The 25414-nt window shown below is 34.6% G+C and overlaps 1 protein-coding gene across 5 annotated transcripts in view; it reads right to left on the reverse strand.

Annotated features, from left to right (window-relative positions):
• CWC22 (CWC22 spliceosome associated protein homolog) overlaps nucleotides 1-25414 on the reverse strand; it is a 39163-nt gene that overhangs the window by 4155 nt on the left and 9594 nt on the right. For 4 of the 5 annotated variants that reach the window (XM_026090983.1, XM_026090985.1, XM_026090984.1 and 1 more), the window contains exons 7-19: nucleotides 23640-23808; nucleotides 23194-23247; nucleotides 22137-22272; nucleotides 21842-22048; nucleotides 21664-21726; nucleotides 20973-21071; nucleotides 19617-19698; nucleotides 18068-18128; nucleotides 4559-4636; nucleotides 3277-3429; nucleotides 1964-2091; nucleotides 870-971; nucleotides 572-768 (exon numbers count right to left, since the gene is read on the reverse strand). In XM_026090983.1, the coding sequence (XP_025946768.1) occupies nucleotides 572-768; nucleotides 870-971; nucleotides 1964-2091; nucleotides 3277-3429; nucleotides 4559-4636; nucleotides 18068-18128; nucleotides 19617-19698; nucleotides 20973-21071; nucleotides 21664-21726; nucleotides 21842-22048; nucleotides 22137-22272; nucleotides 23194-23247; nucleotides 23640-23808 (1529 nt within the window). The remainder of the gene's footprint in view (nucleotides 1-571; nucleotides 769-869; nucleotides 972-1963; nucleotides 2092-3276; nucleotides 3430-4558; nucleotides 4637-18067; nucleotides 18129-19616; nucleotides 19699-20972; nucleotides 21072-21663; nucleotides 21727-21841; nucleotides 22049-22136; nucleotides 22273-23193; nucleotides 23248-23639; nucleotides 23809-25414) is intronic. The other variant, XM_026090986.1, reaches the window with a different exon arrangement.

Genomic DNA, 25414 nt, shown 5'->3' on the forward strand with positions numbered 1-25414 from the left:
AGACAAGAAATCTCATTGTATCAACACGCAAACGCTTACTGAGGAACAAGAATCAAAAATGGAGACTTGGAGAACAAAACTAAACACACTGCTAAAACTGAGCAATGTCTTGTCTGACCCATGAAGAGGCACATATTTACAAGGAAGGACACAAGAAGCATCAAAATCATGCAACCAAAGCCAGGGGAAAAAAAAGTCCTGCATATCAGTCTTTACAGTTCACCAGTATGCTTGCCACAGACATACTGCCAGGGAGTCATTCTCACCCCTCCATCCCCCAATGAACTGAAATGATGGTTCTATGCAACAGGTATCAGCTGTGTAAGAAAACCATCAAGAAAATGTGCTCCTCAAATATTTCAGTCTCTTAAAAATGGAAATCAGTTTCTCTAACTTCTAAAAGTTTCCACAAGCAAAATGTAGTGTTTTAAAACTAAAAACTAAAAGTGTTTAAAAATAGGAGTTTTTAACAACACAAAATAAATACAATCTACACTTACTTTTTCCTCAGAACAAGTATATGTATGTATAGAATGAAGAGAAGCAAATATTTATAGCTAGTGTTTAATACCTGAGTCACTGCTGTTGCCACTGCTAGATGAGGAGTCACTGCTACTGGATGTCTCTGAGCTACTACTGCTACTGTCAGAATCTGAATCTGAAGAAGAGTCTGTCTCAGAAGACGAAGAGGAATCTGATGACTCAACATCTTGTTTTTGCGTCATTATCATCTTTGGTGCATTTTTCAGATGCTCCCGTAATTCATCTCTAATCAACAAAAAAAATTATTTTCTATCTTTAAATTGGAAGGGAAGGGGAAGAAAGAGAGCAAATAAATATCAAATCAGAAGACCAAAAATGTTCCTCACGTTAGTCCTCCAAGGCCAATAGAAGTGAAGAAATTGATGGCAAAGCGAGTGTTCCTTGGATTATCCCGAGGCAACAATCCCTCAAAGAAAGGCTGCAATGTTCTGTTGAAAACAAGCATCTAAGTTAAATATCATGCTGGCTTAGCACTAATTTTCATTTACATTAACAAACTGAAAAATAAACTACATGAATTTCCACAGGATAGCAAAAGTTTTTGTTCATGCATTTTTAAATACCTTCACTGCTTATACCTATGACTTATCCAAACAAAATGCTTTTCTGAGCACAGAAGAGCAAATCTTAGTAATTTAAGCTTATTCACATGCAGAAAAACTACATACTTCACTGTCAGATTATGACAACAAACAGTTTGATTCTGTGCAGCCCTGAAGAGACTTGCCTGAACAGTAGCCTGTGACAGCGAAGGATTGTATGTGATGACCACAAAGTTGCTCCAAGGCCTTTGTATCTATACTGAAATTCCATCAAACTGGGCTCTACGTACGGTTTTATGTTCAAAATTACATGGGCTAAAGTGCCTACTAAATACATCATAATATGCAGAAGAAACTTGGACTCTCAAGTAACTGAGGGCGCTGCCGTAATGCAATTCATCAAAATACACGCATGTTTAGAAGAATGCATTAGTAACACTATACTTAAGGATAAGCAACTAGTCCTAGAAAAATCTGAATTAATAGTTTGGTGCTTTTTTCTAAACTCTGTTGGGAAAAGCAGCCACAGTAACTTTTGTTACACAGCCATACCACATTAAGCTGACAGAATACATAAAAATAGACAGACTTGCATTTGGAAAACTATTACACAAGTTGAACTATCACTGGAGAAAAACCTAACAAAATAGATCCTATAAAAACTCATGCATATACATATACTCTACCCAAATCAATGGTAGTATTGAATTTAATGGGACTATCTGCAATGTACAGAATTATAGATGAACTTATTCTTTAAACATTGTGGCTACAGACTTGCAGTCTTAGTTGAATTTGAAAAATACAGTTTTTGCATGTACTCTTTCAGATAAATAAATGTATTCAATGAACAATTTTGAAATACAATTTCAACTTACTCATCTTTTAATCTTGCATTTAGATTAGGAAGTCCCATATATTCACTAAGTTCCTGAAAGAATATTTTGACAAAAATTCTACTGGAGGAGGTGGTAGTTTCTTCACTCAGTATTATACATTCAAGAACCTGAGGGGGGAAAAAAACAAAAAACAAAAAAACCCAAACATACAGCCTTTTATTAATCCTTAAAAATAAAAATAGGATATATATCCTTTGACCTATAGGTGCAAATGCATTACCTAAAACCCCCACATTAATTGTAAATCTAACACTCCCATCAGCTAAAGCATTGGTAGTTTCAGATTTTAAAAGATAAAAATCTTATTTTAAGATTTTAATCTTAGCATTTTATTTTGTCCTTTGTCCTACTGAAGTAACAATAAAGACAGGGKTTTTTTTTGTTTTTTTTTTTGTTTTTTTGGTGGTGCAAAAACATGAATCCTGTAATTCCTGGTCAAAACTTTTCTTCCTCAAAATTATGTTCTACCACCTGGCAGCAGCTTCTGACCACATGAATGCTAGCAATTCTTTAAGGATTTACTTTGTCCAAGAAAGAAATGCCCATGAGAGAAAATCAAGTGTGAGAACTTTTGGGAAGTTAAAGATTTGAGAGTTAAGTTTTAAAAAGGTGAATATTTGGAACTGACTTGTGTGTGCTTGGTAAGAAAAAACACAAGTTGAAGCTTGAAAAGCAGAAGTAACTTTTTATATGTTAGTCCATTTTATAGGAGTGGTTTGGATAAAGAATTGGATAAAGAATGCCAGTTAGGCTGGGCTGTGTAGCAAGAATAGAACAGTTTGAAAAGAGAAGTTATCTAGGTATTCGTTTTTTCCTTTTTAATGTTATATGTCATTATGACAGAATCTGTCCTTATTCATTCAGCACTTAAACCACAAAAAGGCAGTATTTTAAAATTTCCTGTGAATATAAAGAATTTTTAATTTAATTTTTAAAGAATTTTAAAAGGTTTCTTTTGATTTATTTTTCAGAGACACTTCTGCTACTTACATTGSTGATTAAAAGTTCTGAATGCTAAAAAAAGTACATTTTAATCAACCAATTCCAGTTGAGCTCTGTAAAATAACAGCTCAAATCAACTAATTAAAAACTGTGCGGGTGGGAGGTACACACAATAGTTCAACAGTGTGTATGAGAAGATATTTAAAATAATCCCATTTGCTAAAAATACAAATAGTTCCGAAATGTAGAATAAATACTAAAACCACGATGTATTGCACATTATTTCCGAATACTGGAGATTAATTATTGAAAAAGAAATGAAACCTAGGACAACAGCCTTTTCTACTTACACTCCAGGGAATTGAATCTGTGTACAGTAGATGAGCAAACATCTTGGCAACATTTCTCAATTTGTTTGTTTCCAAACGATGAATGGTATCATATTGTTCTTTGAAAATAGCTTCAAAGGATTCCATGTATTCCTTTTTTAACATGCAGAAACGCTGAAACAACATTGTACAATTTAAACTAGATTAAACAAAACATTAAACATGCAAATAACTTACATGTAAATGACCTAATGATGCAAATATTTACTGCAAGATTTTCCTTTTAACTGATACTTAAAGAAAATACCTTTAAACAGATATTTTACTGCTTTCAGCAGTTTTTCAGAACAAGAAACTCATGTGCATTGCAAATAGTAATTATCAATTTTGACCTACAGCAAACTATACAGAAATTTTTTACTTTCACACATCTAGTATTCCCACCTGACATAACCCCATCAAAAGCAACTTTTTCATGACATCATTGAAGGGCTATTTAAAATTAGGGAGGCAGCCAGGAACACAATTAGAGGCAAGACATTTTGGTCATAAACGTTCCAAGGAACACAGAAATTAACATTTGTATTCTAATGTTTTTGGATATGTACATTCATATGGTCAGTGTCTCATAACACAATGTCAGTGGAAATATTTCCTCAAATACTGGATAAGAAAAAATTACAAATGAAAAAAATACACTCCCTTTTGGCATACCTGCTTGTATCCTTGAGAAGACAAGTATTTTTATTTAACCAGTCAGTTCTGTCAATATTATAGACAGGGAAAACTTAACTAAGTAATAACTGCAACTAAAATAGCAATTAGTTACACACAAAAATAAAACAAGAGCCAGCTGCTTACTAAAAAAACAAAATAAAAAAAAGGAGACTAGTTAGTCAGTCTTGTCCTCTAAATAAAACTAACTGAACAGCTCTTAATGAAGTGATGAAAGAGAGGAATTTCCAAAGTTAATCTCCAGCACTGTAAAAGATTTTTTTCTAGTAACTCAGAACACTTTTACTTCCTTTTAGTACCATGCCTTTGCCACTGATGTATTCTTCTACCGCAATGAGGGAAAAAAAAGGGACAGGGCAGGAAGCAAGAATAAGGAGAAAGTGAGTTTACTCATTCTGCAATCACTATGCTTATTACAATCAAAACATTAAATCAATCAACTAATATAACTATTTTCAGAATAAAACAATTAATCTTATTTACCCATTAAAAGATAAGTTTCTGACACACAAAAATTAGAGTAAGTCAATGAAATTATCTACCACAAAGTGAGTAAAATAGAACTCACCCCTGCCAGTAACCCAAAGAATTTCTCATACGTTCTTTGCTGAGCACAGCAGTCCAGTATCATATTGCAGAGTTCTTTCTGGTTTGAGATAAAACAAAATTTTCTCTATGTAAGTTTGCTGCAGCAATAAAAAAAACCATTAGTAAGCACCAAAATATTGAAGAAACCCTCACATGGATGTCACCTTTGAAACAAGAATGTTTAAACAAATCTTAATTGGTGACATCAACAGTTTTCTGAATTTCTCATGTTTTGGAAGTTACTGGAGGCCTAAATATGAACTTTTGCCATTTAAATTTCCATCCTACAGAAGAAATAATGTCAAAACAAACTTAAAAACTGACTTCACCACAATGCTAAAAAAGGAGGTATAGCTTAAAAAGGGATGCTTCCTTTAATAGCATCAATCCCTGTACTTATAGAAAATGAAGATAAGGAAATTCATGTTAAAGTATAACACAGGAACCACCAGAATAAATAGTACCTAAGGATACTTAGCGCACATTTGCATCTTGATTTCAGAACTTTAGGCTTTAATACTGTAAAGTAAGTATATGCTTACATAAATGTGAGTAGGAACTGATAACTCATGCATGAAAAGTTAAACATGCATACATCTGCACAAGTCCTAAAGTAATTATTTCATTTTTAAACCAAATTTCATGTAAATGATGTGTATAATTGTTCATATTTTTCATCATAAAGTGGCTATATAGTAGTTCAAGCACAAGAATTGGAGTTTTAAATCCTAACTATAATATTAAAGAGCAAAAAGCAGGAAAAAGAGCCAAAAAGCAATCTTTTTTTCTGGGGGAGGAGATGGGTGGGAAGAGAAGACAAAGAAAATCTATAAAACAGAGCCCAATATCAATCCAACAGAAGTTCTTTTATCATTCTGGAATTAATTTTTTTTTTTTTTTAAATAAGCTTAAGGCTACTATAGAAAAAACAAGACATTACAGAAGTTGTAAAATACAGGAAGTTCTTTAGAAATTCCAAATGTCTAAACAGCCTTACAGACAAGTCATTTGGAAACTAAAATACCATTTTTTTAGCCTACTTCCAAAATCAGAAATTTGTAGATTTTGCTATATATTAATATCATTAATGGCTCAAACACAAACTTTACCACAAGTACGCAGAATGTACTGCTTCACTGCAACTGCTTCACCAGGGAGCCCTGACTGAAGGCGACATTCAAAATGACTAAATTTAGCCTTTTGAGGCTGATCTGCCTAGACTTCCGCTATAACCTAGGATTTGAGAGAAGCTTTTCTAAAGATGCTGCTTTAGGCTCCTGTTCTGAATCACACTCTAAAAGAGCACCTCTTCTTCTCAGCTGTTTACAAAGGAAGCCTAGATAGATTAGCATCACACAGCTTTTCTGACCATACCATCGGTGACAGTCTGCCCTCCCTTTTCCCCCAGTCTCAGCACACATGGATATGAGAGTCAGGTATGGCAATCCCATGGCGGATGTCCTCCTCTGTCCACTGTTCACAGAAAGGGTGAGTTAAGAATGGAACTCTGGAGATCATCTAGTCCAACCCCCCTGCTCAAGCACCTAGAGGACGTTGCCAGGACTGTGTCTAGTCGGGTTTTGAGTATCTCCAAAGATGGAGACTCCACAATCTCTCTGGGCTACCTGTTCCAGTGCTCAGTCACCCTCACAGTAAAGAAACATTTTCTTACATTTTCCCACTTGTACCATTCTTTCAAATATTCATTCTGAAAAGAAAGTTTGCCCACCACACACTGAACTCAAAACAACTAAAAGGACAGCCATGTTAAACACAAAAAAAGGAAAAATAACTCCCTCCAAATACTGAAGCAGTAATGTATCAAACCCAAACTTGCAAATGTGTTTAAAGGTATTCTTTTCAACATTGTCACATTGTGTTAGCTTGATGTATTAAAATGCGTATTAGCTCTTTATATTCTCCTCCTGTTTTACATTAACACTGCAGTTAATCAGTTTTTAAATAATAAAACAGGGTAAAGTGCTGATGCCATTGCTAATAAAGTCAGCAAGACTTGGAAAACAAATTACTTTTCCTCATCTTAAACGCAATTACAACACCGGTATCCCCTGTGGTTTACAGTAATTAAATATTTTAACTTTTTAATTAAATATTACAATGATTTCTAGAAGAGTATCTTGAATAGTCATGCACATGAAAATAGATTTGCCCACAAAGACATTCTTGCTAGTATTACCAAAACAACCCGAGGTTAGGTCTAGAGTAACTCTCTTCCAGATTAAAAATTAACAAACTTTAAAACGATGTAATTATTTTTTGAGAGATGTGACAAGTTCATATAGCAATTCAAGCTTCATTTATAGCTTTAAAGGTTAGTTAATTCACTTCTTTGCTCCAAGTGATAACACTTCTGATATCGTTTACGGCACTAAGAGCCTCTGGTTTTACATCCATTATTTGCTTTAAAGAATGCAGTAAATTTGTTTCCTAATTTTACAGACAATTTATACACCATATTGCTCAAAGGCTTTCATAGAATGCTGAACAAGTGACTATCCAGCTTACTTGAGAAAATCACAGAATCACAGAATGGTTGAGGTTGGAAGGGACCTCTGGAGATCATCTAGTCCAACCCCCCTGCTCAAGCAGGGTCACCTAGAGCACATTGCACAGGATTGCATCCAGGCGSGTTTTGAATATCTCCAGAGAAGGAGACTCCACAACCTCTCTGGGAAACCTGTTCCAGTGCTCTGTCACCCTCACAGTGAAAAAGTTTTTCCTCATGTTCAGATGGAAGTGTCTGTGTTTCAGTTTGTGCCTGTTGCCTCGCGTCCTGTCACTGGGCACCACTGAAAAGAGTCTGGCCCCATCCTCTCGACACCCTCCCTTCAGATWCTTGTACACGTTGATAAGATCTCCTCTCAGCCTCCTCTTCTCCAGGCTAAACAGGCCCAGCTCCCTCAGCCTTTCCTCATAAGAGAGATGCTCCAGTCCCCTAATCGTCTTTGTAGCCCTTCGCTGGACTTGCTCCAGTAGTGCCACATCTCTCTGGTACTGGGGAGCCCAGAACTGGACGCAGTACTCCATACAGCTATCCAATCATGAAGTAAATAAATGCTTCAAAAGTATCTGAAGTCCCATTCAGATGGGGTGAATAATAATCCTTCATAAAAATCTTCAATTCAATAGTGTATCATGGAAAAACGGCACTTTCTGAAACTGCTGAGACAGCAGACGAGGGGAAGGATCCCTCTAAATACATTGTGTTGCTTATGGTCCTTCTTAAATATTTATTATTGGCTTTTGTCAGAGCATGATAATGGGCTGAACGGACCTTGGCTCAACCTAGTGTGCCAAGTGTCACAGTATTTTTAAAGAAGCTAAAGGGTAAGCCAGGAAAAGACAAAAAACACAGACTTGCTTCCCCCCCCCCAGCTTTACCATAAAAAAACAAAACAAAACAAGCACACCCTACCAACTCTACATTCTCTCAGCTTCACGTGAAGGCAACGCTAATTGCACAAGAGCTAAAGCAACTCAGCTGTCTCACCCCCTTCTGATCATGGGTTCCTTTTTACAGTTAGTACATTTTTTCCTCCTAATTTTTACTATTTTTTTTCCTTAATACTAGCATTCAGCTAAGACACGTTTCCAAGCTGACCCCCAGGCTGCCTCCAAGAGGAGGTCTCACTCTCCCCTCCCTAGCTGTAGGTGATGTAATTTCCACCTCGTCTCCCTTGCCAGCCATGCCATTCTGCTCCTTCCCTTGTACATACCAGCTCCAGCAACAACAAGACCCCCCCCCCCACCCCATATGCCAATTTAACTTTTTAATAGTGTAAAAATATCCATGCCACCACTTGTGTTTCTACAATAATACATGGAACTGAAGGAACTGACTTGCTGAAAATAAACCTAGTGAAGGACATAAGTTGCTTTAAATCAATGTCAAATTAAAATTATGTGAAATCAGTGCTTTGTATTTTATACATACTTGCACTGTTTTCACAAATTCTATGTTTTTTCTCTTCTTCCCCCTTTTATTTCAGCTGAAGGAAAGGTTTATTTTACTTGATCTTACCATGTTTAAACTTTCCCTAATGTTGCATATTTTGATTAATAACTGTCACAGGTGTCTATTTTTTTTTTCCCCCCTCCAGCATCTCTCTTCTTTCTCTTCTTTGATTCTCAAAATTACTGTTTAGATTGAAGGCTGGCAAAGCCATGGAAGGTCTTTCAGTAGCAGGTATCTTATTGGAAAAAGTGGTATTGGCTCCCACTGTACTGCCTCCAGGTCCATTCTGTGTTCGTGTATCGTGTATCCTGTGATGGCCTTTCTCAACTTCTATTGTCCTTTTATTTACCATTTTTTACCTCAGTTTGTTTCAAGTTCAGCACTGTGTATTTAGAGCTGAACATGGTTATCAAAGTCTTGCTCAAATTAGATCTGTAACATCTTATGCAGGAATCATTAACGGGATATAAGGATACATACACATTTAATTGTGCAGCTCAAAATATGCTGCTTGCTACAATTCTGCAAAACACAAGGAGAAGGTTGGTAAAATAATAAGCTAAAGCTACACAGTACTCACTTCCCTTCAACCTGAAAGGTAGGCACAAAGCTTAACTTTAATGCTACAGAGGTAATCTGAGCAATTCCATCTCTTTAGGTTAAATACACATATATGTTTGGAATAAAAAAGTCTAGTCAGGATTCTAGCTATTGCTTGTTATCAGTAACCCACAAATACAGCATAATTTTGTAGATCTTCTATACCTTCATTCTTGTAGACATCAACATATACCACAACATACACAGAAAGTGTTATGCAACGAGCTTCCTGATTATATCAGGAAACTTTTGACCACATTAGCATGTTTACTAATGTCAAAGATACGCAACTATGGAAAATTATTTCACATTTCTTGGAAGTATTTTAAAAACAGTATCACCTACCACATTCATAAAGAGTGCGCAACCTGTTTTCCAGAAAATACAAATACAAGCTTAAACTTATGCTTATGTGCTCAGGATAGTTGAAAACTGGTCTTAAAATTTTTTTTAAATGTGTTTTCAGGCAGAAAAGATCAGGAAGACAGCTGAAAAATTCAAAACTTATAAAAAATGACAGAGCATATTATGTTTAAACTAATCTTAGCCTCTAAGAGATTTTATGTATTTTTAAAAAGTACTTTAAAACTTTAGTTAGGTTTCTGGGACTTCCATACAACTATGGTTTGAATGACCTTCCTTAATCCATTACTAATTATTTCAAGTGCTACTTGGAATAATCCGTTCATGTGCTTAGATGATTTTTTCCCAACAAAACTCAGGCTCTTGTGCCTGCTGAATAGCAACCAGACATTCCTCCTCCTAAGACTTTTTCCCTAATTCACACACATTGCTCTGAATTCTCATTTTGTAAATTAATTTTGGACACTTTCGGTCTCCATCATGTTTGTGTCATCTACAAGCATAACCACTATTCCATCACTCAGATCATTAAAGAAATCTCAGATCAGACAAACCAGCTAGCTCTTTCACACCTACCAAACCGTTTAGAAACGGTTTGTCTTCAACTTTAGGGATGTAAACCATGTGATTAACTGGAGTGAATGAAAGGGGATAAATTAGTTTCCAGTAAAGGGTCTTTCCAAATTTTAACTTAAGATTCAGATTCTGCACCGGTGTATTTTTGATGTGCTGTATCTTTCGGGATTATACTGATGTCAACACCACTGTAAATTACACATATTAAAGCCACTGTAGGAGCAAGACTTTGTCTATTAAAATTTATATTATGACTATTTAGAAGAGGTTTTGCCACTGTGGTCTTCTGAGGCTCCTGCGTGTGTAAAAACAGGGCTAAAAATGCTACATAGTTCATAAGAATGTTGATTAGTGTAAAAGGGCCAGACAGTAACCTCATACAAACAAGTATAGAGATCAACACTTTTTTCTGAAAAGCTTGGCAAAGTCAACTTTCTAGTGGGAGTGGGGACCCACCCATATCAAACCCAAGACTACTAATAACGCTCTTTGGTACCTTTTGAAGACTCCTGAGGAACAGACCACAGACTGCTTTTCAACTTGTGATCTACAAATCTTTGGCATTGACGATACTATTGCTATTTTAAATATGCAATTCACAAGGTATATGAACTAACATACATCCCTATGTATTGAATAAACACACTATAATTTAATGGCTATCAAACATTAATGGTATTTGTTAATGCCCCTCAGAGGAGGAAATAATTGTAAGCACACTAGTCCTTTTCAACACAAGAAAATAGACTAGGGCCTCTGAGTCCTTGAAACTTTTGAATGATATTACAAACATGCAGTCTTTCAGGATTCAACTTTAAAGATGATGACTGAAAATATATAATTAAAATAAGTATTTATCGCTTTTAGATGTTCTTTATCATACTACAGTGTCTGGAAACTAGGAGAACTAATGCTTTGATTTGGGCTGATGTTCATATGATCAAATTGAGAATAAGATCACTCTTTTATCAAACTTGCAGATTTACGGCAACGTATTTAAAAAGCAGGACAATTAAGTTTCACGAATAGGCTGAACTAGATGCTACAATAATAAGTGATGAAGTACTATCTGGTTCAGAAAAATCAGGCTTACTCATGTAATTAGATCTATATTTCCACACCTTAACAACAACAAAAAAGCAGTGAAATAAAGGAAACATTACATTGCCCTCGTGCATGAACAGAATCCCTTTTAAACATACTTTTAACCTCAATATCAGAGTTACTGCTTAGGCAAGTACTACTTCTTAATTGAGAAATTCTGAAAATTTAGATTGAGTTAGCATCTCAGACCCACAAAAAAAATCCTGCTTCAAAATATAGGAAATCTGCTATAGGTGATCTGAGAGATCACCTTTTACAGGTGGCAGCAAGTCTTTGAACTGGTCATGGTGTAGGTATGATTGTCAAACCTATCAATTGTAATGCCCTATAACAAGGAAGGAAATGGATGAATCCAAGAAGTTATCAGCTTGATCAGAACACAGCTTGAGACTATCCCACTCCATACCAGTTTTCTGTTTCCTGGACTACATTCTCACTGAATGTCAAGTCTAAATACTGCCACCTTCAAAGTTACATGCAAAAATAGCACAATAGTCACAAGCCCCTTCCCCCAAACGGTGACTGTTATGAATAAGTGCAACACCATCCTATAAAAATGAAAATGTGTCAAATGCATAGATAATTCTTTCAAGAAGGCTGTGCCATGCCTACAACATCCTTTCTCTTTTCAAGTAAAAAATATAATCCTGTGGCCCATTACTTTTGTATGGAATAACCACACCGAAGATCAAATATCATTCTTATAGAAGAGGCTGTAACTTAAACTAGCAAAGATCCAAGCATCGCTGTATATGAATTTAGTTCCCATCACAACCAATAAAACAAAAAAAAAGCCATTCTGTTTTAGGCTGATTAAAAAAAAAATTTTTTTTCCTTGGGGGAGACTGGGAAACAAGGTAAGACATTTCCTGTTCTCAGCTTGAATGATCCTTAAAAGCCTTTTCAAATTAAACAGACAGTAGCGTCTTTCCACAAATCTGTATTCATCATATGCATCTTCCTAAGGAAGGATCAATTCTTTAGCCAAGTAGCTGTAACTCCTGTCTAGATTTTTACCCCTGTGATGATCCTCAGTGGCATTTTTTTTTCAACTAAGTATCAGAAACTGAAATAACTCTTCTAAGAAGAGACACCAAAAATTTGTGATGTGAAAGCATAAGATAAAAACACCGTTTCTGACATTTTAGTCAGGCTTGTTCGTTTGCTTTCCTCATAGGTCAGAAATCAGAACAACTGGTAATATTGCATCCCTCTAACAGTTTTAATTTATTTAAATTTTTGTCTTTGTTAATGCATGGGATTAATGCAGTTTTAACACAGATGATAACAGTACTTAAATACTATTAAGCAATTAAGTAAGTGTACTAAAAAGTAAAAAAAAAAGGAATAAGGAAAAAAAAAAGAAAGGAAAAAAAAAAAGAAATAGGGCCCTCTGACAATACTGAGCTTATGCCCAAAGCTGCAACTGAACGGCTTGCTTGGAACAGTGTCACAGGCTGTAGTGCAGACTACAACAGAACTTTTCAAAAAAAAGGGGGGGAGGGAAGCTCCTTTCATTAAATTTACAGTAATGGGAAGAAGTTTTCAAGTATTTGAATTTCTTTTTTCCTACTTAAAAAGTCAGAAAACCAACAGATGAGAATTAAATTCTTGATATTTGACATACTGAAATCTTGAACACCACTGCCTAATATAGTAAAGCAGAACAAAGATACCAGAATGATTCAAATCAACAAAAAGAAAGAAAATCCTTTGTTACAGTTTAAAGTCCAAACTGAAGAGTCTTAGGGCACAAGAGAGTGTCCTAATACATGCAAGGACACAATTTGTTACTGTAAGTCACATACGAAGACAATATCACTTGCAGATGAGAGGCTACAGAAGCAGAGGCATGCCATGTTAGCAAGAGTCTACTTGGAAGCAATTCTGTAATTGGGGATGGATGCCAGCACAAGAGAGAGGAAGCAAGATTTGGAAGGTTTTTGTGCCTCAACAAGAATTCAGAAAAGAGATCAAAAACAAGAGGCAAAAGATCAGAAGCAGGAAGACTACAATGACATTTTGCATGCTGAAAGGGTAAGAAACAGTACAGGAAGAACAAAAATAACCTGGACAAGCTTTCGGTGAACAATGTAGGGAAAATTCTCATAACAGAGCTGCAAAAAGTTTCAAGATTTTTTGAGGAAAAAAATGTGGTAGAAAAAGAGGATCTATAAAATATGATGCACAGGGAGATTCTGGAAGTCTATAGCATCGAAAGTGTGAAAAAGGATCAGGAAGAAAATCTGTGATGAAGTTTAACATAGATGTCCAGAAGCCACTTTTAAAGAGGCCATAGAAAATCTGAGAACAGTTAAAGGAGTAAAGCTTTTGCTTATTTAAGGGAAGTACGATATGCTAGAAAGGAGAGACAGACAGAAGAAACCTAAATGGCAACAAAAAAATAGCGTCAAATTATGAAAACATAGTGAAACAAGGCAGCATATTACTGACATCTTTCAAAGATCAAAAAAAACGGAGAAAATGATCAAATTTTAGAAGAATTAATGTTTAATGAAGACTAAAGAAGGGACCTTTGACTCAGACAATATTATTGAACATGCTGAAGCCATAGAAAAAAGGATAACAAGGGTGGAAAAACAGATTAAATGTAATCTAAAGGACAGCCTGAGGTCAAAGTCCAGGCAAAAGCAGCAGATATTATAATTCCAGAATCCTGGAGCAAAAGTGAATGAGGGAAGAAAGAGTCAAAGGAAAGAGAGAGAACTGAATCTGGCAAAGAAAACTGAGGCTGTAAACCTACAAAAGAAAACTGTGATAAGAAAAGCTGATTTCTAGAGAGAGGATAATAGTACACTGTTACAGGCAAAGTTTTCATTCAAAAAAGGAGAAGGAGACTATTTTGAGGAAGGAGAATGTACAGCTGGAGACTGAAGATTAACTGCATGGTTATTCAGATGGGAAATGGAGAACTGAGATTTCTGTTTAATAGTATCTTTTATTTCTGAAGAAGGAGCATTTCAGTTCTTGGCCAAATGAAAAACGTATTCCGTCTCAAGACAGAAAACACAGTATCAACTTTAGGCTACTAAATAAGAAAAAAAAAAAAAAAAGACTGTTGACATTCCCCCAGCAACTAAAAGCAAACCATAATGCAAAAAAGCAGTATTATGTTGTTCTAGTCCATAGATGATCCGTTTGAACCTTAATCTTCTTTCCAGCAGTCAGATCTGTTGTGACAGATCCATTACCAGTATTCAGCATACCAATATTTTTGTTGCACAGCAGTTAACATGACATGATAATCTGATAATTTAACCAAGCTGCTAAATATATTTCTGAACATGTTAAATCATGCCAAAGTCTCTGTATGTAAAGAAAGATTTGAGACAATTAACCTGCAAGAAAGCTGAGTAAGACTATATCACCCTCATAACTGCCATTCATGTCTGTCCTTATGTTTTGAATAATCAGTTTTTAGGTTGTATGCAACAATTCACTGCTCAAAACCATGGACAACTGAAGTCTTCTTGACAGAATTAAAGAAAGTTGATTTCATTTTATTAAGTAAAGCCCTCCAGAAGGCAGAAATGAGGTTACTGCAGTTAGTTATTTAATCTGAAAATAAACTTTGCAACAAGGTTTTCAAGTTTGCCCTGATTGTTAAGAAATAAAAACCTCATTAAACGACACTTTAGTCAAGTGTTCTAGTACCTGCTTCTCATGATATTCATTAGTAGAGCTAGCATGGAGAATGAATTTTACTTATAGGATCTTCTCTAGGTTAGAACTGTGGTCAATAGAAAGGATTTATGGAAAAAATAAGCAATGATGATGAACAAACCATGATGCCATAACTTTTCCTACAGTTGATCTAAATAGCAATTTTCTTACAGGAACAAATAAACTTTAAAGATCCTTGCAAGAATTTAGCAAATGTTTTGGGAAATTCTCAAGACCGGTTTAAGCTCAGAAGTACAAAATGAAAAGAAATTTTAGGTAAGATGCATCATCTTGAAATACAGGTTGCTGAAGCTTTCAGTAAAAGGAAAACAAGGATTCTAATAAGTGCTTTATGGTTAAAATTTAAATCCTACATTTTGCTTTGATATTGATGGCAGTAGAATTGTTTTACTAAAAACTGCTCAGAAGATGTTAACTTGAAAGAATAAAAGATGATTTTCTTCATTTAGAAACTGGCTGCTAATTCAAACAGAAATTTCCTGTCAAGAGCATTCAGATTTGCACCTCCATGGACAGACCTGACACCAACAAATCCCTGTATAATTTTAATGTCTGTATCTGGTCATCGTTTCTGCTCCCACACTGATGAGGAAACCTCAGTTTTTCTTTTYACCATTATAAAACACTCCCAAGGAGCTGTAAGTCTATGTAGTGAGTCAATGTTGTCACACCTTTGATGAAGGTAGGGTGAAAAGTAATGATGATTATTAGAAAAAATTCAGTACAAAAAGGATGCCTCATCCAATAAAGAGATGGAGTTTTACACCAATTCTTTTGAACTCTTGGGTCATAATAACTTCTACAACTAGTATCGAATCATCAATTGATAGTAATTTATCTCTTTAGATACACATCCACTCAAAATGCCAAAAATAGCACTTATGCATTTATTTTAAAAGCATCTCATCCACAGTAATTACAGCACAATTAACAAACCAACATTAGATTTTTTCTTTGAATGGGGTGGTGTGCTAAACAAAAGTTATCTAAGCACCACAAATTTTAATATTCAAATATAGAAATTCTTATTCATCTAAGTGTAGTAGTTTTGCAAAGAATATTACAAATTTGAATATTCAAGTCTGTGATACTTAGAGAATTTTACACATGTTGAAATGAGATGTTACAATATCAAAACAATCATATCATCTAGAGACTTAACCAGACAGCTGGTAGGATATCATATTTTGCCTTCTCCAGACATATCTGTTCTCTAAGGGGAAATCAAAATAAGTCAAAACATTTCAGAGATTATAGCATAGCTATTCACAAGGCTACTCTACTCAAAATAAATCAGCACTGTATTTTGATTAATTCCTAACAGTTCAACATACACTTAAAAATTGCTAGAAAATTCAGTTTACTCATCCTTTCTTAAAGTTCAAAATAAACCCAGGAATTGCTTTGAGATCCTTCCTACAAAATTAGGAATGAATAACAATTTTTGGTTTTGCACTTCAACAGGAAAAAACCCCCCACGTTTGCATATTTATTTTTGCATGCAGTTACATTAATGTATTTTTAACTTGTGATTGACAGCACAAAATATAAAGTTTCTTAAGGCTGAGAAAAATAGAACACATCATAGAATTATGTTATATAAAAAGAAATTATTCAGTAAACTAGCACCTCATAAAATGTATGAGAAGTAACATATTAAATTGATTTACATGTCTGATTATGTTTTATTTGTAGCAATCGAAGCATTCACAGACAGGGAAAGAAAATATCCTGGCAGCAAATATTACGTCTAATCTCAACAAATACCAAGTTTTTCCAAATAAAGTGGTGAAAAACAGCTACTTTTTTTAGACACCTCAGACTTTGACTTTGGGATTTTTTTTATATTTTTTATTTTTTTAAACATATCCACAGAATAGCTGGTATTTGAGAGAGACTGTGCTGGTATCAAACCTCAACAGTTGAGAAGTAGTTAGCTGACTGATTGCCTAACAAGCAGTGTTACACAAGTTATACCTGTGTGTTATGATGTAGCTTGCAATTTCTGGATTGTTCTTGCTATTCTTTATAGCTGAATTGGTTTGCCAGAAAAKTTTTTTTTTTGTTGTTTTTTTTCTCCTTCAGAATTCTTCAGGTTATACCTCACTGGAAACCATAATCCTCTGCATGCCTAGCATTACATTTAAGCAGTGCTGAATTGTTTCATGCAAAAAATTAAGGAATCCGATAAGAAAATGCACAGCATAGTCATCTGAATTCTTAGTATATTTTTATGTAAATTACTTTGTAACAGAATAGCACAAGAAATGAAAAAAATAGGCAAACCAACTTTTGATTAGTAAATTTAATCAATTTTTTTAAAGAACCTCTAACTGTAGCATAGATATCCATTTCTTATTAGTTATTATACTAATAAAGATACATCTACAAACAGACTTTCAATGGAACAGAACAGTAGTAATTAAAGCCACAAGAAAATTAGCAGCTCTTAAGTGCAACTCTCATGATGATATTTTACAGCTGATTGAAAAGCAGTTTATATAATTAGATGGGTATTTAGATTCTACCAGGATCTAGTATAAGCACTAGCTAAAGGACAACTTCCTTTACTTGAAATCATACCAATTGTACTGATCTTAAACATGGTGTCTGCAACCAGTTTTTTTCTGATGATCTCCAAGATTAACCCAAAGCATCCTTACTTATAACAACTGCTTTAATTCAATACACAATATTATTCAAACAAAACCGAAAGCAACAGAATAACTCATTTTTTTGGCACTATGCAGAATTTCAAGCCCAACAGACAAAGTCTACAGCTGCCTGCAAACCTGATATCCAGCTCTCAGATTTTTCTTTCAGAGCTCTGAGACTGTCAGTACTATAATACTGTCAGTATTACTGTACTATTTTGATAGGATAAATGTTTCAACAGTTCAACCAACAAACCTTCTCAAACAGACCATGAACATACATTTAACCTGTTTGCTAGAAAGGAGAAATTGCATCTATTTGCCTTATGAAATGTGTGCCAGCCTATTTGCTTTAAAGGTTATACAAGACTCATTTTGAGGAGTAACAGCTGTAACGAGTCACTATCATTCATCTGCTATACAAACTAAGTCTCAGTACTAGAGCAAGCATTCTAGATACTAGAGCAATAGAATTTCATAAAAATGGTAATAAATAAAAAGCAAGGCTTACAGTTTGACTTTCAGGGAAGTCCATCTTCAGCAATTTGTGAGCACATTCTTCAAAGTCTAAACTGAAATAAAGAAAAAAACGTTTCTTATTGTCTGTGCAACACACACTATGCTAAAATCATATTTCAGAATTATATTTGAGATTGACAYTCATGGAACAAATACTAGTCCTGCTAAAATTGTGTTAGGTAACTGAACTTGTAAAAACTGACGTACTGCAAGGCTAGGCTCAATACCTTTCCAAATATAAAACAATGACTATGTAACATATGGTAAGCATTTAAACAATGAAGGAGGGACAAGAAGATCAGCTGCAGTTTAAAGAAGCTTTAACGAATCCCCCTGCACCAATCAATACATACCTAAGCCTCAATAAACACTGCAGAAGCTTTTTTTTTTTTTTTTTTTTTGAAAAAGTATCTCATTACCCTCCAGGGAAAAAAATTCTAATATTTTGTATTTCAAGAGTTTATGTCTGAAAATTAATCCAAAGCCATTACATTTGCAGACAATCTGAAAACAAGATGATTCAAGTCRTTACCACTGTTACATTGCATTACAAAACTTAGCAACAAAATCCAACATGAGCTCATTTTGCACATCATGAAAAATACTGAAATGCAGGTACTGTATGTTAAGTTCCAAAAGCAGTAAGTATGTGCCATGCTCTCTTCTTTGCAAATCCTTTCTTTAAACATAAAAGCCTCTAGCTACCAGTAAGTTTTCCCTCTAAGCATAGGATGAACTAACCTAAGTATGACAAGAATGTATCCAACACTAACTTTGAGAAATGTCAGTCTTCTATACATCTCAGCACATTATTAATTCAGATGTCTAATTATCAACACTGCAACTATAGTACTTCACTCCTCATGCAGGAAAAAAAAGTAGTAGGATTTCAGATATGCAGAATACTGTGGGCTGTTCCTACTTAGGACAACAGAATTGAGTGGTATTTGACAGACACGACCTTTTACTACTTCTTTTACCAAAGTGATCATGTGGGAGCTACACCATTATATTGTCATTATTTGTGCCAYGTATTGCAAGCGGGCCTTCATTCTCAAGATGAACACAGACACAGCACATTTTGTGGCTGGTATATGTATCTTATTGCACGAATAACGCAGGTGGCAACAGGCCTAGATAGTATCACACTGTAGAACTCTATTCTCAGAAAAGAAGAAACTCTACGTCTCCACTTTAAGTGTGTTGCAGATACTTTTCAGAAATTGCTGCATAGTCTGATGATCACTGACTTCTGTTCACTCAAACAAACACACAGCAATCCTCATAGAAAAGTCCCTGTGAACTGCTTCCATAAACATTTTAAAACAAACAGGATTTGTCTTAGAATGGGAATTTGGGCACCCCTTTGTCAAAACAACAGTCTGCTTTATATAACTGATCAGGCTCGTTAAGGAATGCTTTCCTGATTTTTTTCCCCTTAGATTGCATGCTAAAAAAAGAATTAAAAAAAGAAAGAAACTTCTAGTTCAGCAGTTTCAAAAGGACTACACTTGTAGCTGTATAAATTATATTCTATTTACCTTGACTGAATAGCAAGATAAATTGTACGACGAAAGGAGACCAGGTTAATTTCTGTTTTGTCATGGATAGTAACTTTCTGTCCTAGGAAAGAGGAACATGTTTTTGTAAAGAACAGAACATTAATGTATAGATATGTAATCTCTAGAATGCATATATTTTTAAGTCTGTAACACTATGAAATATTTTTTGTACAAATATTTAGGACTACTTAGCTGTTTTGTGTATTTTTACAGAAAAATGCCATCAGCATTTGCCTTATCTGTGACTAAGGGGCAAATGTTTAGAGATACGATTTTAAGAGAGTAACTCTCCTTTTATAAAGTCCTTTCACCTGACTTAGCCATCACAAACTGAATTTAACATTACTTGTCTATATTTTTAGCAAGGCATTTTCTACGTACTTTAACAATACAATGCTTTATTTAGCTCCCACTGATTTTAACAGGAAATTCTTTATTTCTGGTATGGGTAGGATCCATATTACAGCATTCTACAAAGTTGTTTTGTCCTGGAGCAAGAGTAGAAAATCCATACCAAACCACATCCACACTGTGAACACCTTCATCCACAAGGTGTTCACTATTTCTTCATTCTTTTAAAGTTTAGCAATAGCATGACTGATGAAGAGTTCTCCAAATTCTCATACTTTTCATCAGCCTGGAAGTTTCAGTTTTTTTGTGAAATACTCTAGTAAACTGATAAGGAAAACCATTCCTGATATTCTCCAAGTACAGGACTTGGCTGGCTTTCAAATTACTCACACAGTTTGCACAAACATCTCAGTTATGCTTATCCATCTTTTTTTTTTTTCCTGTGAGTTAAAAACAACATTATTTGAAAATGTGTAAAAACTGTGATAGGGTGCTTCCAGTAAAGATCAAGCAAGGAGGCTGAACAGACCTATTAACTGAGATATAAAGACAGAGTGATTTCAGTTGTAAGAAAATCTACTTTGAATTTTGAAAGGGACTTAAAAATAACCAACTTGAAAACACTTGCTTAAAAACTAGCAGAAAAGCCCTTTCTGGGTGTACTGTTTTTGCTCTATCTATTTTTAACATCTCATGTTTACAAGCTGTTCTTGCTTGCTTCTTCTTCATGCAACTGATACTGTCAAGATCACTCGGGCAAAGATGCTTCTCATTTTCTGTCTGTGCTCCTGACTGTTTCCATTTACCTCTTAAGTTTTATACTACCTGCTAGCATTAAACATTTAGATCTGGGGAGGATTTAAGAAGAAAACACTCCTTAACATTCCAGCATTCTTGGTTTGCTAAAACGTACAAATTAGGTTTTCTTCCCGTTTCATCTACAACAGCTCCATCATCAGTAAGTTGCTAGAGTCACACTCTTACCATCTTCACCCTCCTCCTCCTCCTCTTCTTCCTCCTCTTCCTCGCTACTTCCAGCCTCTTGATCTGTTTCAGATTCACTGTCACCTTCGTCAAGAATTTCTGAAGGAGTAATATCCCGGATTAAATTAATACAGATCACAGTAGTTTAATTAAAAAAACCCTTGATCCAACACCTCAGAGTGAAAGGGTATCCCCGGTGGAGAATCTGGCAGAGCCAAAAAAATAGAGGTTTCAACACTGAAACGAAAACATGGTTTTAGAAATGTTACTGAAAAAAAAGGAATACACTGAAAAGGTTTATGATGAATTAAAAGACAGTTATTTGGGACACAAATATCACCCATCATTAAATAATAAAGGCTGGTAACAATAACGGGGTAAGCAAATGCCCTTTTCCGCTGAAGCAATTTGTATTCAGCTAGGCATCCTCTAGCTGTGTTATTTAACTACACAAAAGCCAGCTAAACTTGAAACAACCAAATGGTASATTTATTGTAGAAGTATTTATCAGTCTCACTTATCAGATTCTGAAAATACAACATTAATTATAGATCTTAACAGAATCCTTTAACAATTTCACGTCTCAGTGAAATGCTTGGATAAATCGTATTTTATATACATACATATATATGTACATTTTTTATATAGATACATATATATTTACATATACACACACAAACACACACTCTACCTTTCTTAAGTGTTTTGTATTTCTCTTCATTTTCCATGAAGTTAGGATCCAACTTGAAGACATCTTTAAAATAAAAGAGAATTTTTATTTAAAAAAACAAAACAAAAAGCTGTATATTTAATCCAAATTTTTTTCATAGGCAATGAAGCCATAGAATTATTTTCTATTTCTAACTTACTAAGAACATCCTCTGGGTTATAGTCATCTTCTAATGGCAACATATGAGTAAACTGATCCTCCTCTTCCACTAGATCTAATCCCTCTGGAATAATTGGATGATCTTTGAAGCCATCCTTCCGTACAGCAAACATAACTTCTATCATGTATTGAACACGCATGTCGATTTTAGATTCATGCAGAATGTGACGAAGACGGTCAAAGATTGCTTTGGATGAAAAGAGAAATGTAAGTGTGAAAAAGACTTATTAATAAAAAAAACTGAAGAGACAAACATTCTGGCTAGTTATACTTACCATTAATGCCTCTAGGAGACACTTCGGTTAATTTGAGCCCGCTCTCTTTAAGAAATCCAATTGCTACTTCAATACTGTCATCAGTAGGTCTTTCAAGAAGCAAGGTGAGCATTTCCAAACATAAAACCTCATGAGCCTTTGGAAAGAATATTAATAAAGAATTACAATTTACAGTGTTCCCCTATTATTACAGTGACCTTGTTGATTGAGACCTACAGCTTTTGAGGATGCCATGTCACACTTGTTTAACCATGTGCACATGCGCACATGACATTAGTGGGACAAAGTTAATTAATACAAAGTTAAAATTTCAAACAATTTTGCTTCCTATACTTGCACCAACTTCATAGTGAATGTGACTGTACTTTGAAAAGTGGCTACTTTCCACCAAACAAGCAAGCAATGAAAAAATGAACTGTCATTAGGAAAAAGATGGAATGTATTTCCAAGGAGCAAATAACGCTCACATTACAAAAAAATGCTGGACTTAAATATTTTTATTTTAAGTGGATCAGGTCTATAATCAAATCAGGTCTTCCAGGAACAGGTATATAAGCAAATGGAATATATCAGATCAGTTTCTTCTCATCTGCCTGTGCAGACACTTATGTCCATATGAGATGTCAATGCTGCAAGCAAATTCTGTTAGATTTTGGATCCACCAACTTAAACTTAACTGCAGGACAGAGCCTCAGACTAAGCTTGCTTTACATCCAAAACTATCTGAATACTAGCCCAAACATATCTAGAAACTTTGGGCAAGCTCTGGAGCACAGGCGAAAAGCATCCTTCTAGCCGTAGAAGCATAGAAGTGCCTATTCAGTCTACATCTGATCCCACATATCCCAATCCTGTGGTAACTGCACAGTGAAATTACCAGATGCAATGTCTTTTCCAGAAAAGTCCTAAGAACTTATAGCAAGCACCAAGAGTTCACAGAAAATCTGAGCTCAGGTTTCTTTTAGAACAGGCAGAAATCTTCACCTGGGTTACTGCTGTCTTCAAGCTAAAGAAACAGCCATATAGAATTTGGACTGAGGTGGAAAAAGTAACTTACCACATTCTGATTCATCAGATGCGCAACAAACTTTGAAGATGTTAGACAGAGTTGCTGAAAAAGAAATATGTGCCACAATTTTCTATTATTTTATACAGAAAAAAAATTTTCAGCTCAGACATTCTTTATATAAATTTGTGCACATCACAATCTGAAATTAAATCATGAAAATACCTATTGAGGGATATTGGTAATTATTCTTCAATTAGGACTGCATACTTTCAAACAAAGAGTACCACAGTACCAACGTAATACAGGTTAGCAAGCTTTCACAATACTCTAATACTACTGTATTTGGTATAATGTAGGTCCATGTATAATGATAGGTCCTAACCCACAGGTGTTGGCTATGTTCCTTTGAAGCATATGATTTGAACACAGTTGGTAAGAGGTTAACACAGCAGAATTGCAAGTTTCAGCATGTTGCTTCTTTACATCTTACCTACCTTATCATTTCTGCGATAGCCTTTGCGAAAGTTTAGTATCAACCTCTTGAGGATCAATTCACCAATATTTGGAAACTTTGAATTGATAATTGCCACAAGAGCTGCATAAACATGGGTAAAAATTGGAGAGGCACTCTGAGCTTGCAAAATGGATCTAGATAGCAATCCCCTGTAAAAATATGAGTTTAAGAATCAGAAGATTATTCTGGTAATGAAAACATTAAATATTTTCATTCAGTATGCATCATATAAAATAGCTGGAATACAGTTGGAATAGTATAAAAATACCAAATAACAGTCATTTTCACAAAGTTTATTGCACAACAAATGGAGTTTTCCAAGATGCTGCCCAAATGTGTCTGGGCTCAGAAATTCTTAAACTGATATCTTATCTTTCAAATATTTTTCCTACTAGAATTACATTTTAAAAAGATAAACATTTTTAAAGCCTTCATCTTGTAGAAATAATCCTACAACTATCCTGTTTTTAACTACAACACAAGCTCTTTGAAGCTTCAGAATTTATACGATCTTGCTGTTTCTCAGTTAAAACAACAACATTCTGTTTGTGACAGTAAAATCACCCGCTCTGCTACTTATTAAGAAGAACACAGAATTGCACTCCAGTATAATAAATAACCTAAAGGAGTAAAAGGAACTTCTAAGAATTAGAAATTATATGTCATACAATACCCCTAACAATAAAGACCTACCTAAGAGTAATGAATGTTCAGTAAAATCAGAACAGTCAGTGAAGCAGGGCTTTTTAATGCTTTGCTTAGATGAACCAGCACATTTTCAACATCATAATTATGTCCTGGAACTGAGAGCTGAATATAAAAGACTACTTCTAAAAGGCTAAATGAATAGAAACAGAGGGCTCAAGAGCTGATGGTTATTTTATTATAATAAATGTCTCTTCTACATTTATATTAACCTTAAATTTGAAAAAAAAACTTTGAGAATTTGTCTTAGATTTGCATTTTCTAATTGCTTTAGGACACAGAATTTGACTTTGGTTATATTACCCCACTGGAGTAGTGAAAAAATTGGAAAAAGAACAAATGGAAAAAAGAAAGCCCTCCAAATCTGGATCTTCACAGTGCATACTGGCATTCAAGTCTATCTTCTCTGTTGTCTATTGAAATCTGTTTATCTTCCAAAGAGGTCTTACATAGATCTAAAAGCAAACTGCACAATGAGCTTATTCCTACTTATTTTGGAGTTGATAAATGCAACAGAACACATTTCATATTACAAAAACAGAATAATTCATTTTGAAACTACTAATTACTTCTGGATTACAAACCAAGTGTTCTAGTTCTGATCATATTTACTCTCCTACTTGGAAAACTCGGAACAGTACATAACAGCTAGGTAAATATTAGTTTTCTTATTTTTATAGTTGTCTCTAAATCTTATGTACTTTTGCATTAATTTAGAAGCCAAAATTTACAATAAGAAGGGAAATGATGCCATTCTCCACCTATGATTTTTTGAATAGCTCCATATAGAGAGATTTAACGGCTTATAAAGTAAAGTACACACAAGAAACTTCCACAAACAAATGAATTCTAGTAACATTTACCATACTTACTTTGTAAACTAAACTAAGTATTACTGCTTGCACAAAAAATACGTTTGGGGACATGAAACGCATGCAAATAAAAAACAGTTCTAAAATGGACTATTTAAGACTTCATTATTACCTCTAGCAGAAATAATTTTGGTAACTACTTAATTCTCTTTTGTTATTTTTATGCTATTTGCAAGAT

Source organism: Apteryx rowi, unplaced genomic scaffold (assembly GCF_003343035.1).
Source record: "Apteryx rowi isolate R43461 unplaced genomic scaffold, aptRow1 scaffold_89, whole genome shotgun sequence".
NCBI lineage: Eukaryota > Metazoa > Chordata > Aves > Apterygiformes > Apterygidae > Apteryx > Apteryx rowi.